The sequence below is a fragment of the Fusarium oxysporum genome, chromosome 3 (genome assembly GCF_000149955.1).
Source record: "Fusarium oxysporum f. sp. lycopersici 4287 chromosome 3, whole genome shotgun sequence".
Taxonomy (NCBI): Eukaryota; Fungi; Ascomycota; class Sordariomycetes; order Hypocreales; family Nectriaceae; genus Fusarium; species Fusarium oxysporum.
In genome coordinates this window covers 4,694,815-4,706,982 of record NC_030988.1, presented here as the reverse complement: position 1 = coordinate 4,706,982, position 12,168 = coordinate 4,694,815, and the positions used below count along the sequence as shown (strand labels likewise).

Genomic DNA, 12,168 nt, shown 5'->3' with positions numbered 1-12,168 from the left:
TTCTGGACTTCTAGGGAGTCCGTTATCAACCCACTATTCCTCATTCGAGCTGTTAGAATTGGGTTATAAACCCCCAGCTCACCATCCCTTGCTTCTCTTGCGTGTCATCTACGATACATGACACATTCTACTTCATCTGACTCAGAAAGCTCTTCGCGAAGCGGTAGGGTAAATTTGAAAACAAGGAAGAAAAAGAAGAAGAAACCGTTGTTGTCGCCGCAGACCTCGATCAACAATATTTGGAGATGCTTCTCAAGCCCCCGCCCTCAACAAGCCCTGACGATCCTGCCACTGGATCAGCCAGAAAAAGCTGCTCTAAACGGCAATCATAGTAACGAATTGCTTACTGAAGGACGTCTCCGAGCAGTAACACAGTGCCAGCGAAAAGTGAACGAGATCGTCAAAGAGTGTAAGCGGGTGAATATGAGATATAGAGACAGGGACTGGGACCTCGTGAGTACTCATATTGACCCTCGGACGCCGGATTGGTTCTTGGTGGTTAACTGTATAGCTCAGGTATTTGATTTTGCGGATCAAGGTCACTGTCTGAATGGGCTTCGACAGACAATGTTTGATCTGGGTGAGACAACTTGCCTCGACACGGAGCCAAATGCGCCCGGTGCCGTCAAAAGAGTACATGAGATCTTTTCACTACCTACGTTCATGAAGAATGTAGATGGCGGAGATGTGAAGCAGGGCAAGCTCGGCAACTGCTGGTTTGTCGCAGGCTTGACCGCTCTTGCGAACCTCGAATATGGGCTCACTCAGACATGTGCGGCGCATGACACAGGTATATTTCATTTCATCCCATGTTGCAGTCCCATAAGGCACTGATATCTGGAGTAGAAGTCGGTGTCTATGGCTTCGTCTTCTACCGAGACGGAGCGTGGACGTATACCATCATCGATGATACGCTCTACCTTCAATCACCCTGTTGGGACTCTCCGAGTTTGCAGCGAGCACTTCTGCAACAAACCGATCGAGTCGACGCGGAAAGCGAGTACAAGAGAACGTATCAGACCGGTTCCAAGGCCCTTTTCTTTGCCCAGTGCAGAGATCAGAACGAAACCTGGGTTCCTCTCATTGAGAAAGCTTATGCAAAGGCTCATGGCGATTATGCGGCATTAGCATGTGGCTGGGTTGGTGAGGGATTGGAAGATCTTTCTGGTGGAGTGACCACTCAGCTATTTACTTCAGATATTCTTGATCCCGATCTCTTCTGGGCTGACGAATTATCCAAGGTCAACCAGGAGTTTCTGTTTGGCGCCTCGACCGGGATACTGGATGGCGGCTACGGCGAACGTGACGGCATCTCAGAGGGCCATGCCTACATTGTCGTGGCAGCCCACACACTCAAATCAGGCAAGCGGTTGCTGAAGATCCGCAATCCGTGGGCTCTTGCCCGTAAAGGCATCTGGGAAGGTGCCTGGAGTGATGGCTCAAAAGAGTGGACAGCAGAAGTCCAGCAAGAACTCGGGCATCGCTTTGGTGGCGATTCTGTCTTTTGGATCTCCTTTGAAGACTTTCTGCGGAAATACTCGCACCTGGATCGCACAAGGCTCTTCCGAGAGGTAGACTGGAGGTGTAGCCAGAGTTGGATCAGCGTTAACGTGCCCTGGAGGGCATGCCACCAAGACCGATTCCGTATCGTCCTGACAAAGGAGTCTCCAGTTGTCGTTGCAGTCTCACAGCTTGACAGACGGTATTTCAATGGTCTCCACGGCCAATACGCCTTCCGTCTTAGTTTTCGCATTTACCATGACGCCGACTCAGGGGTTCGTCGGTGTGTAGCGCAGTCTCATGACAACTCTTTGATGACACGATCAGCTTCTGTAGAGCTGCCCAAGTTGATACCTGGTACCTACACCATATGCACGCGAGTAGATGCGGAAAGAGACACATCATTGGAGTCAGTGGAGGACGTCATCAAGCAGGAGTGCAGAGCCAGGACGGAGAACGTCAAGCTGGCGCAGGTTGGCTTTGCTTACGACGTAGCCCACAAGAAGGCCGAAGCTTATATTAGCGAAGCCAGCCGTTTAGATAAGATCAAGGATCGAGAGAGAGCATCGAAGTGCCGTCGGGAGGAGCGCCGCCGACGATGGGAGGAACGCCACATCAAACGAGTCCTTACCAAAAAGCAGAAACAGAAGAACAAGAACAAACAACGAACTCGTTGCAAAGCTCACAAAGAAATAGATAGCGCCTCAAATAAGGAGCCCTTGACTTCGACGCAGACGGGTGCAGGGCCATTGACAAAGAACACCAATGCTGATGTCGAAGGGACAAGAGGTTGCACTTTACCAAGTGACGTTGAAAAGGGCACTGCTCAACAGGAGATCATCGTCCAGCGTCATGCAGAAGACGGGAAGGTGATCCGGTCTTGCTCTTGCCACGAGCGGCTTGTGGAAGAAGAAGGGTCGTCGGCAAAGCCTGTGTCAGCGACGATGTCTTCACGAGACGATGAGCATTTACTTGGTTCTTCTTTTCGGGATTCGGCAGGCGATTCATCAGATTCCCCGATTAGTGAATGGGAAGAGCTGTACAATACTGACGATGCCGCGCATTCTCTGGAGAAAGAGTCGAGGGATGGGCCTCGGAGGAACACGAGGTGTGAGCATGATGTGAGGAAAGCTCTAGTAGGAGAGAGCACAGACAGTGATAACTCAAGTGAGGACGAAACACCGAGTCCTTGGAGTGCTGTGTGTATTATGGGTGTTCGGGTTTACTCTAAAGATGAAGCTCTCACACTTCAAACATTACTTGACTGATATGCCTCGGGGACGGGCTGAGGCTAATTGACATGACCCACATTGCCTCCCTCCCTAGAATGCACAGCATGAGCCATAATATACCCGAATGGCGATCCAACGAATGAAGACACCTTAGACTAAATAACGGTTCTCAAACCAAGGCTCTGCCTTGCGCAGCAAAAGAAGAATGATACAGAAAGCGTAGAAATTGCCAGTCTGACGTCAGGACTAGGAACTAGGGCACGCACGGGGGGAAACCAGTCGTGTTCTCGGGTAACGCTGGCTTGATTCGGTCTATCTTCCAATCATTGCCATGGGTCGCTGATGTTGTGTTCAGCCTTGGGGCTTGGTCAAAACCCCTGGCGCTTCCCCCTTCACGGCGACGTTTAAATGTGCCTTTCACCTTAAGGTGCGTGTGACACTGGATGCTGTTAGTCAAAGCACCTTTTAAATGATTGGTCAGACTTACCTTATAAGCATGTCTAAACCAGGTGGTTCCCTTCTTCTTGCTGCTAACAAGTGCAATCCACTGTTCACAGCTACCACAAAGTCCTTCCCAAACATCAGGGTTTCCATTCATACGCCGCTTCTGCTGAGGTTCCTGGAATGAGCTTCCGGTGGCGGCACTGATACCATGAGAGAACGACCTGTCATACCAGAAAGCCGAGCTCTTCAGCACAAGCCATCGCCCAGGCTTGCAGATTCCACACCAGCCCTCCCGCTTGTTGCCATGACCTCGAACCCATCTAGGGGTGTAAAGATCGCCTTCAAAACTCAATTCCTGCTCGCAGGGAATCATGTCGGGATCCTCGGGGTTCATGTCTTCAGGGGGTGGAGGAATCTGCTCCTCACGGAGTGCAGCGTACAGCTCAGGAGGGTCAGAAAGGTCGATGTAGTGTCCGCTGAGACAAGCGGCGTCTCCATTGCTCTGGAGTATTCTGGAGAGGCCGTGAGACAGAAGCGGCTGGGGCGGGGCAAAATTGTTTACATCGGTTTGCCAAGGGTGCTGCTGGGCCGTTAGGGATGAAAGCTGGGTCGGAATTAACATATTGCCTCTATGATAGACGGGAATGCTGGAAAGAATTAGGGGTGCTTCCTGCATGGCATGAAGGTTGAAGTAGTTGGAGGACAGAGGAGTGGCACCATTAGCGGGGAAAGAATGATGGGATTTAAAATTCTGGTGGCTGTTGTTGTCATCTGGGCGAGCTTGGTGGCCATGCTGGACAGGCTTGCGGCTTGCTGAGGTGTTGGAAGTGACTTGAGAGCATTGTTCGAGTCTTGAGCCCTCTAACCTGTAAGGAGCATATCGATGATTGTGATTTCGAGAAGGAGAGGCGCAGTTGTTGCGACTCTGACTCATTAAAAGGTCTGTTCTCGGCAGAAGTGTCATTGGTCCCGAGGCAACACTCGAACTCTCAGCGGAAAACATCATGGCAGTACGGTTATCTGAGGGTGAGTAGCTAGGGCTGAAGTAGCATGCCCCAGAGGCCGCTGGAGAGGAGCCATCGTAGTAAGGGCTAGAGGTGGGAGTGAAAGAGGAGGAACCAGACGTGCAATACAGCTTTGAACCATCATCTATAGCCATCTGGTCTTCATAGATGAGCGTACCTTGCTTGAGATCAAGCATGGGAATGGCTTCATTAGTAGCCATATTGAAGCCCTCGCCCTGAAGGTTGAATTGCACTTCAACTGGATTTTCCATCCATGACGCTGATTGAAATTAGCTTAGTTATAGCATTTGGCTTGCATTTACCTACAGTCGTTCGTCGTTGTAGGAGGGTAAAGGTCTTGGTCCATAGATTTGGGGCGTGATATCGCCTCACTAGGAATTTGCTGGAATGAGACAGAAGGCGGGTCCCAATATGATACTGTTGAGTAACTCTGCGCATTGCAGTTGTGCATAGCACAAAGCTTGCACTGGGTCGTTGGGGTTGACCGTATCTCGCCCGAGCCCAGAACGGATTCGTTCTCAGTAAAGTCGTTTGAGTTCATACTGATCATAGGCGTATGCGCAGATGTATGCGTAAGGCAGTTGTGTAATGGTATCGCAGACAGAAGTGACAAGTTAAGCTTCAACTTTGGTGTTACTTCGTGGCGAAGTGTAAGTATTGCGTGGATAGGGCCAAAGACGAAGGTCAAGAAAGTATGAAGCATGAAAGGAGGGAGTGATAAAAGTAGAAAGATTGGAAGGCTTCACACGAACTAATTGTCAATCTTTTATATGGAATTTATCGGGCCGGGGCAGGGCGGTGTCAGCATGGATCCGCGATTCGATAGAAGACGATCAAGGCACACTGGTGGCCGTAGCTCACATGAAGGGGCCCTGCCTGAGCTTTCTCAATGTCAAGATGGGTCAGTCTCACTTCTTCCGCATATTAGACTGGTCGAAAACGCCAGGGATGGTCTCCTGGATTTGAGGACAATGTGAGTATCAATGAGACAGCTTGCGCCGCAGCTAGCTGCATGCATACGTCAGAGTTGTCATCTCTCCTTCACTGATTACAGTGCAGCAGTAACTCTAACGTGTGGGAGAGCATCCTTGATCAGATGAATCAAGTCCTTGGACCTCTAATAATGTCGAGTCGAGGCATTCACCTCATCGGGCAGAGGATCCAAGATGCCAGAATGTTTAGCGAACGACAGCCATCCCAACATCGCCATGGCCAGGAATGCACCAATGCTCTCGATGTATCTGCTGTTGAGATTGATCATGACCGCGTGGGTACTACCTGGTGTCAGCGACCTAACGAGAGTCCCTCCCTTTCCGCTGCCCACCTTTGGATTTGTTTCCTTACCAGGCGGACGACACGTTCTGGCAAACCAGTACAGGAACGATGAGAGGTCGGGGCCTAGTTCCATCTTTATCCCCTACCTATCTGCCGCCATCCTCAACTTCATGTTCACAAAGGGTGAACCATTATCGCAGTAGATCGTTCTCGACCATTCGAACACAGCAGGCTCTGTTGCTGCCCTTCGACTGACGATGGCTTGATCGGGGCGAGGTAAATCATTCCCACCATGCCCCAGGGCTCCAGCTTGGTGATGCTCCCTGACAGTGATGCCAGAACACACGATGCTGTCTGCTGACACATCATGCATGTTCTGCAATAGTTCTCTATGTCGCTGGCTCGACTCGGTCACCATTGTCTTCTTCTCAGTCTATCGTTCGTGATAGCCATTGCGAAGTGTCCACATTTGTCGTGCGCCTTCTGCAGGATGAGCGGCACGTCTTTCTCAGCCACGCAGAGTGCCAGAGATTCTTCGCTCTCCAGATAGTGCGGTTCCCTGTCGACGATTCTGTATCTGAGCATGCATCACTTCATCAGCCGCCATCGCCCCTCTTCCAAACTGCTCAGACCCTCGAGCAGGGTAGAAACGGTTTCGGAGTACCAGGCCTCATGTTGCCAATGTCCAATGTTTCCTTTTCACGTGTCGGTGATCAAATATTTTCCAGGCGCTCTGCTTCTCGGCAAAATGACGCTTGCCGAAAGTTCTGTTAGAGATGTAACGCCCAAGATTCGTCCGGTGCCCATCTTCAGTTCAAATAGGCTTGGCGTCTTCCTTCAGCGCCTCAGGTAGCCGTGATATTCCGTCCGCCAGGCGCATCACCTTGCTCCTACACGAACGGAACCTGTATTCGAATTCCCACTCCCCCACGACTTCGATCCAGCGGCTAACCTTGCCGTGAAAGTGACCTCTGTTTGCCATAGAGTCGGTCATTCCCTTGTGATCCGTATAAACTTTCACCGGGTGCGAGGCGTGTTTGATCATCCAGTGGCTTTCTTGCCATCCTCGCACGACTGCAAGCATTTCCCTTTCCGGCATCATGTATTGGAGGTCTGCATCGTTGAAGCGCCCCAATATCCACATGATAACTCCTGCGTTCTTGAAATCCTTCTCGGTGCTATCCTCACCTGCTGGGGTATCATCTAGCTGGAGAACTCCGCGTGTTCCGTTCTCTGAGGCGTCGGTCCCGAGGTGGAACTGTTTTGTGGAGTCTGCTCCCGAATTTACGTTATCCTGAATACTGTCGCAAATGCTCTCAAGTGCTGCCGCGGCGTTGCTTTCCGCACTGGTGTGTCGCGTTTTGTTTCCCGCCTCAGGACTGATGGTTTCCAGGACCTTGTCTTGATTGCGGAACTCAAAGAAGCTTTCTTTTATACGATGAATGGGGTCTGCTGTCCCCGGTATAAACTTTCCATGATAGATATGCACATGCTTGTCTTGTCATTCAAACTGATTGGCGCCCAAGTGATTCGCGGTAGGTAGTACTTCAACGTGAACTCTAAGTGGTCTTCGAATGTCTCGGAGGCTGTGTGGTGATCGTCAACGTATAGAAAGAACGTCGTAGCGAGTTCTTTCAGGTATTCGTGAAACGACGGGAGTCAGAGCCGTCCTGATACAATAGGTGGCCAAAAGCCAAATCTCCAAACCTAGCACTGGAGGCTGATGAACCTTTGAGTCCCATTGGTGTGTTGTTGTTGTAGTAATAGAGCCCATTTGGTGTGAGGAACCCGGTCCTTTCACGATCTGAAGGTTAAATTGGTATGCCCCATAGTCTGTGTGAGGCATCTAACTGAGAGAACACTCGTGGTTGACCACAGTATATGGAATCCAAGTCTACTTCCAAGTTGTGGCTGGGCACGCTGGTTTCTTCGTTATCTTGTTAAGGCGCCAGTAATCATGGACCATTCTCAGTTGTAGCACATGATCTGGTCGCTGGTTGTCTGGTTTCGGAATACAATGCGTGTTCGGTCCCCAGGCTTATGACCATCGATCGATCAGTCAGTTGCGTTCCATTAGAGGGGGTGAACTATTTGGCTGCCAAGATGTCGCGTCTGCTGTATATTCTCAAGACTTTGAAGATGGCGGGTTTCGGATTTCGCAATCAAGTTAGCAAGCGTCCGACTCTGCCGTCTGTATGTACAGGCTATCCCAGCTGGTATACTTCATTTCGCCGTCGTCAAACTCTAGGGTTCGCTGTGGTGCCTCCCCTCCTCTGCCAGCCGTCGCCACCATCAACCATGCCGCCCTTCCGCAGCGTTCCCCCGTCTACTTCCGGAGTGTTCCAGTATCGATTTTGAAGCTGGTGTCGAGTTTGTCTGCGATGTTCGACCCATGAGCCCGACTCGTCGCGCAGTTTCGGTTCGGTTGTCGATCTCTTCTCTCGCGTTGATGACTCGGCATTTGGGAGGAGTCCTGTCAGTCGGTGGTTTACTTTGGGTTTCGTTCTTTGGAGTGAGGTGATTCAACTCCTGCGGCCTGCGGCATCTTCGGTGATGGCGAACAGGTTTCGATTTGCTGGTGTTGTGGCTCTGAGGAGTCGCTCTTTATCGTGCCTGGTGTTCGCTCAGCCTCCGCGCGCTCCAGGATCGGTGGAAGAAGTTCGAGCTCTGTGCTTATGCGTAAAGGCAAAGAAAATCTTGGATAGTGAAAATCGAAATGTGTTTGATCAGCAACGTTTGCGGCGATTGCCGTGCGCGCCAAGCCAGCGCGGCCGAATGATGTTTTCGTGATGTTGGAGGAAGGTTCTTCCGCTGGAACTTAGGCCTGATAGCGGGGTAGTTTAGCGATCTCGTCTGACGCGGCACTCTGGTGGCGCATCGTGCCCAAAACATGGTTCTCTCAATGCATCACAAAATTTTCACTCGCATGGGAAGATAAACAAAACAAGTTCCTGGTTTTCTTGATATGATACTTGATTGTCTGCTTATGGATTCCCCTGTATGAGTTGAATCCCTAGGTTGCTGTTTCGATTCTGGCCACTGCATCCTCACAGCTTCCCGAATGGTGGCTCCTCGTTTCCCGAAAGATGGTACGCCTGTTCAATGGCGTCATAGTTCAGCCAGAATGCCTTCTTCATCATCCAAATAGATGAGTGCCTTTTCTTCTAGCTCTGCCAGGCCTTGCGGTCCCTCTCTCTCGTCCTTGCGGTTGTTGTTGATTGCCTGGAACTGTTTGGGTGATGGTGAGATATCACTCAAGGCTGGTGTCCTTTGAAGCCAATAAGATCCAGTAGTTCTCTGAAGAGTGCTAGCATGTTCACCGGTGCTTCTTTGGTCTTAGTTGTTTTCGCTCTTCGTCGGCATTGCATGAGTCTCGATAACCGTTGGCGGATCGACGGAGCGATCTGTAGCAACTGTAACTCGCTGATGGTGATTGTTTGCTCTTTCAACTGTTGTTCAGTCTCGAATTCGGGCACTTGACACTCATCAGTTAATCCGATCTTCTCGAAGATATGCCTTGATTTTTTCTCCGTGGTGAGAACTGCCTTCCCAGCTCCGTTCTGCAAGTTGAATCTTCCCAGGTGAGGTTATAAGTGCAGTAGCAGCCTCTCGAATTCTTCTTCTGAAATGTTTTGTGCCATCTCCACGTCTATGTATCGAGGGCCCGGAGGTAGAGGCTGCTCCTCCTCCCTCAACACAATGGCCCTCAGCTCCAGAGCGTCGGCGGGTGTTCCTCTAGTGGTGTGATCAGTCATCTCCTCTGCTTGTCGTAAAGCTTCAATGGCTGGAACTTTGAGTCGATCGCTGTCCACGGACGCTGTATTCTTCTTGCCCTTCGGATCATTCTTGTTTTTGTTTGTCGCACGCGCGGCCGCGTTTACCATCAGTTGGTCTGCGGGAGTCGCTGTCGTCTGTCGGAAGGTTGAGTTTACTGCAGGGTGAACGTGAGCCAATGCCTCCCAGCCAGGGCTGCCAACCATGGGGCGTTACTCACCTGGAAACCAGGGCCTTGAGTAATCCTCGCCAGGCGTCGCTTCAGGTCGGCGCTCACCCGGCAACCAAGGCTTGGAGTCGTCGGCCTCTACACGCGTGAAGCCCCTCCCATCGTAGCGCAGCATTGTGTTCAGAGCAAGTTGCTCAGAGGGAGTCAGTCGAAAGCCGACCGGCGGTCGAGGCATCACCTATTCCATCATAGTGGTCTTTGCCGTTTCCATCGGTGCTCGTCCGTTCAGCTGCGCTGTTCTCTCGGCGTACAATCTTTCCTTGTTCCGGTTAAAGTGTCTGGCATTGTCTCGTTGTACTTCCTCATCCTTCTCTTTTGGGCATCCCCAGGAACGGTGGCCCATCGCCCGCAGCGGAAGCACCAGTCGTAGGTAGGCTCGCGTGTTTGTATCGTCTGTGGAACTCGGCTGGAGCCTTGTCCGGCATCATTGTCGGAGCCGCCAACTCCAGTTTAACTTTGGGTCTGATTTCGCGTATATGGTGTTTCGATTATCGTTGCTGAAGTAGCGATTACCGTTTCCCGCTGCTAGCGGCATTGTTTTGGCCAGTACTGATGTGAGCAGCGCCATCTCCTGATTCGAGTTATCTGGTTCCGCGGTCCCAGCGATGGTGTGTTGGTGGAGATGTCTTCGCCTCAACCTGTTCTGTCAGCGACGCGTCGCGTGTTTGCGCTCCTGAGAGCCCGTAATTTCTTTCCAAGGTGGTTTCTGAGTGTTCTCTTGCAGAACTGAAAGATGATCTGTTTTACGTCAAAGGATATTGACAGAGTTCCGGTCTCATTACCATATGGTTACGTAGCGGTACGAATGTTGAATGATTGATCAAAGTTCCGACGGTGGCCCACTGCCACCAAAGGCACTGTAAGCTAGCCCAATAACTATGACTAAGCCTTCTGTAATTGGCCACCGTATCAGAGCATTGATATCCAGAGTTGAGTTTGGCCAAGAGCTGAAGCTTATCGCGCGCCTTACCTCGTAGTGGGCATGGTCTAGGGCTTTTCTTGTTTTCTATGTCGAATTCTAAATATATAATCATATGCACCCAAGTTGAGTCCAATCCACTTAATTCTGGATTGAGAAGGTGTTGGCGAACTCGCGTCGGGTTTTCATGTTAAGTCAGAAGCGTGAATCACCGGTCTGTGGGGCGAATGGACGCACCTTACTCTTCCTTCAATCCAAGACGCCATTTCTGAGTAATTGTCACCTGTAGCCTTTGGCCCCTGTGTAGCAAACTCAAGCGTCTGCTTTGGTCTCTAGAAGCAGGCGACGTCTAGTCCATCGAGAAAGTTTTTTTTTATTTTTTTAATTTATTTTAGTTTTTAGTTTTTTTAAAGCCTTTTGTTAAGATCTTTATGCTTCCGAGAAAGAACTTTATGTACCAGCGGTAGACGGTCTCATGCGCCGCAGCGCCAATTTCGCTATTCTCCAGATCGTCGAGTTGGACATGGATGCTCTTCGCCGGCGCTACCTCCCGATCATCATCGCCGAGATTCTTTTTCGACGTAGTCAAGATGGCATCGACTTCTTCATGATTCAACAGTTTAGACAACTCTTGGCGCAGTTGGTCGCCGATCCAATTGTTATGATCGCCTGTGTGCACAACCTCAGGCCGCAGTGCTACAAGTAAGTTTCTCAGTTGTCTGTATTCTTTAACAAAACTCGTGAAACTATGGGGCTCTTCTTGTTGTCGAGTCGGGCGTTCTACAAATCCCACCGTACCATAGATTTCATTTAAGGACAACGCCACCACGAGCCTCCACCAAGGACGCGGCAGAAACCTGGAGGCCAACCAGTTTCGTCCGTGACATAGTAAATTCCCGACGGGCTTGGGATATCTAACTCTAAATCTATAACGCAGTTGTTGAGGCGGCGCCTTCGCTAGACTTTTAGGCTGGAATCAAGCAGCTCTCCAAGTGGCAATTCGGACGCATGGGACGATACGGAACCGCGAGCTTGGTACGCCATGCATAATGAAGCTTTGCAGCATAATGAAGTAGCAGTAGCATGCTTTATTTGGAAATAGAAACTATGGCATTGGAAAGTTGAAAGCAAAACAAATTTTCCCCGAAATTACCATCCCCAGTAATAACCTGCCCAATCCAACAAGACACATTGCTCAAAAAAGCCAACAAGAGAAGAGAAAGCCTCAGCAACATAAGATGCGATTAAAAGACCCAAGCTATCAAGGCTGGATAATATGGGGTGCCGTAATACCAGCCATCCAATGTCATGAATGCTAAGCTGGAAATGATGGACGCAAAAAGCAAACTTTCCCAAAATTCCACCAAAGAAAGGAAGCAAGACAGAAACGTCCAATGAAATGCTTTTCGACTGGCAAGTGACATCCTTCATGCGTTCTAGAGAAATGTCTATAGATACCGCAGAACAGCATGTTTTCTCCAATGGCGTCCAATAACGTCTCGATGGAGTATATACTCTTCACTAATGAGAATTAAGTTCATGGAACAGAGATCGGCGCGTGGTCCAGCTTTGGTATGACCCTAATGTTACAAGTGATTATCGTAGAAAAAAAGGGGTAATAGCAAAAATGCTGAGTATGGCTTTCGTAAAGCATAGCGTGATTCCAAAATGTAATCATCACATGCTCGCCAGTCTGATGCTAAGTGGTTGCAATGAAGGATCTTCAAACTCAATCTTTGGCCCGTAAATATCATAAACTGCAGGTTCGTA

At 50.1% G+C, this 12,168-nt stretch overlaps 5 protein-coding genes across 8 annotated transcripts; 2 read left to right on the top strand and 3 right to left on the bottom strand.

Moving 5' to 3' along the window:
• Window positions 1-117: 117 nt before the first annotated feature.
• Window positions 118-2,768, top strand: FOXG_06940 (uncharacterized protein; the record flags this gene model as incomplete). 2 transcript variants are annotated; one of them, XM_018385583.1, is made up of 3 exons in its annotated part: window positions 118-453; window positions 517-790; window positions 847-2,768. In XM_018385583.1, 3 exons carry the CDS (start codon window positions 118-120, stop codon window positions 2,766-2,768), a joined length of 2,532 nt encoding a protein of 843 aa, XP_018243027.1. The 2 variants fall into 2 exon arrangements, with proteins under 2 accessions (XP_018243027.1, XP_018243026.1); XM_018385582.1 differs by having other exon boundaries at window positions 118-790.
• A 217-nt stretch (window positions 2,769-2,985) lies between these two features.
• On the bottom strand, window positions 2,986-4,904 carry FOXG_06939 (uncharacterized protein; the record flags this gene model as incomplete). Of its 2 annotated transcripts, XM_018385581.1 has the most annotated exons (4): window positions 2,986-3,171; window positions 3,220-3,985; window positions 4,043-4,460; window positions 4,508-4,904. In XM_018385581.1, the coding sequence occupies 4 exons, from the start codon at window positions 4,902-4,904 to the stop codon at window positions 2,986-2,988; spliced, it is 1,767 nt and encodes a 588-aa protein (XP_018243025.1). The 2 variants fall into 2 exon arrangements, with proteins under 2 accessions (XP_018243025.1, XP_018243024.1); XM_018385580.1 differs by having other exon boundaries at window positions 3,220-4,460.
• A 463-nt stretch (window positions 4,905-5,367) lies between these two features.
• On the top strand, window positions 5,368-6,250 carry FOXG_19473 (uncharacterized protein; the record flags this gene model as incomplete). Its single annotated transcript, XM_018399690.1, has 2 exons — window positions 5,368-5,659; window positions 5,862-6,250. 2 exons carry the CDS (start codon window positions 5,368-5,370, stop codon window positions 6,248-6,250), a joined length of 681 nt encoding a protein of 226 aa, XP_018243023.1.
• A 40-nt stretch (window positions 6,251-6,290) lies between these two features.
• Window positions 6,291-6,620, bottom strand: FOXG_06938 (uncharacterized protein; the record flags this gene model as incomplete). The annotated part of the gene is made up of 1 exon (XM_018385579.1): window positions 6,291-6,620. The coding sequence occupies one exon, from the start codon at window positions 6,618-6,620 to the stop codon at window positions 6,291-6,293; it is 330 nt and encodes a 109-aa protein (XP_018243022.1).
• Window positions 6,621-8,401: 1,781 nt separating this feature from the next.
• On the bottom strand, window positions 8,402-10,312 carry FOXG_06937 (uncharacterized protein). 2 transcript variants are annotated; one of them, XM_018385577.1, is made up of 2 exons: window positions 9,471-10,312; window positions 8,402-9,407 (listed from the first exon to the last, which is right to left on the bottom strand). In XM_018385577.1, exons 1-2 carry the CDS (start codon window positions 9,652-9,654, stop codon window positions 9,064-9,066), a joined length of 528 nt encoding a protein of 175 aa, XP_018243020.1. In that variant the 5' UTR covers window positions 9,655-10,312; the 3' UTR covers window positions 8,402-9,063. The 2 variants fall into 2 exon arrangements, with proteins under 2 accessions (XP_018243020.1, XP_018243021.1); XM_018385578.1 differs by having other exon boundaries at window positions 8,404-10,312.
• Window positions 10,313-12,168: the final 1,856 nt, after the last annotated feature.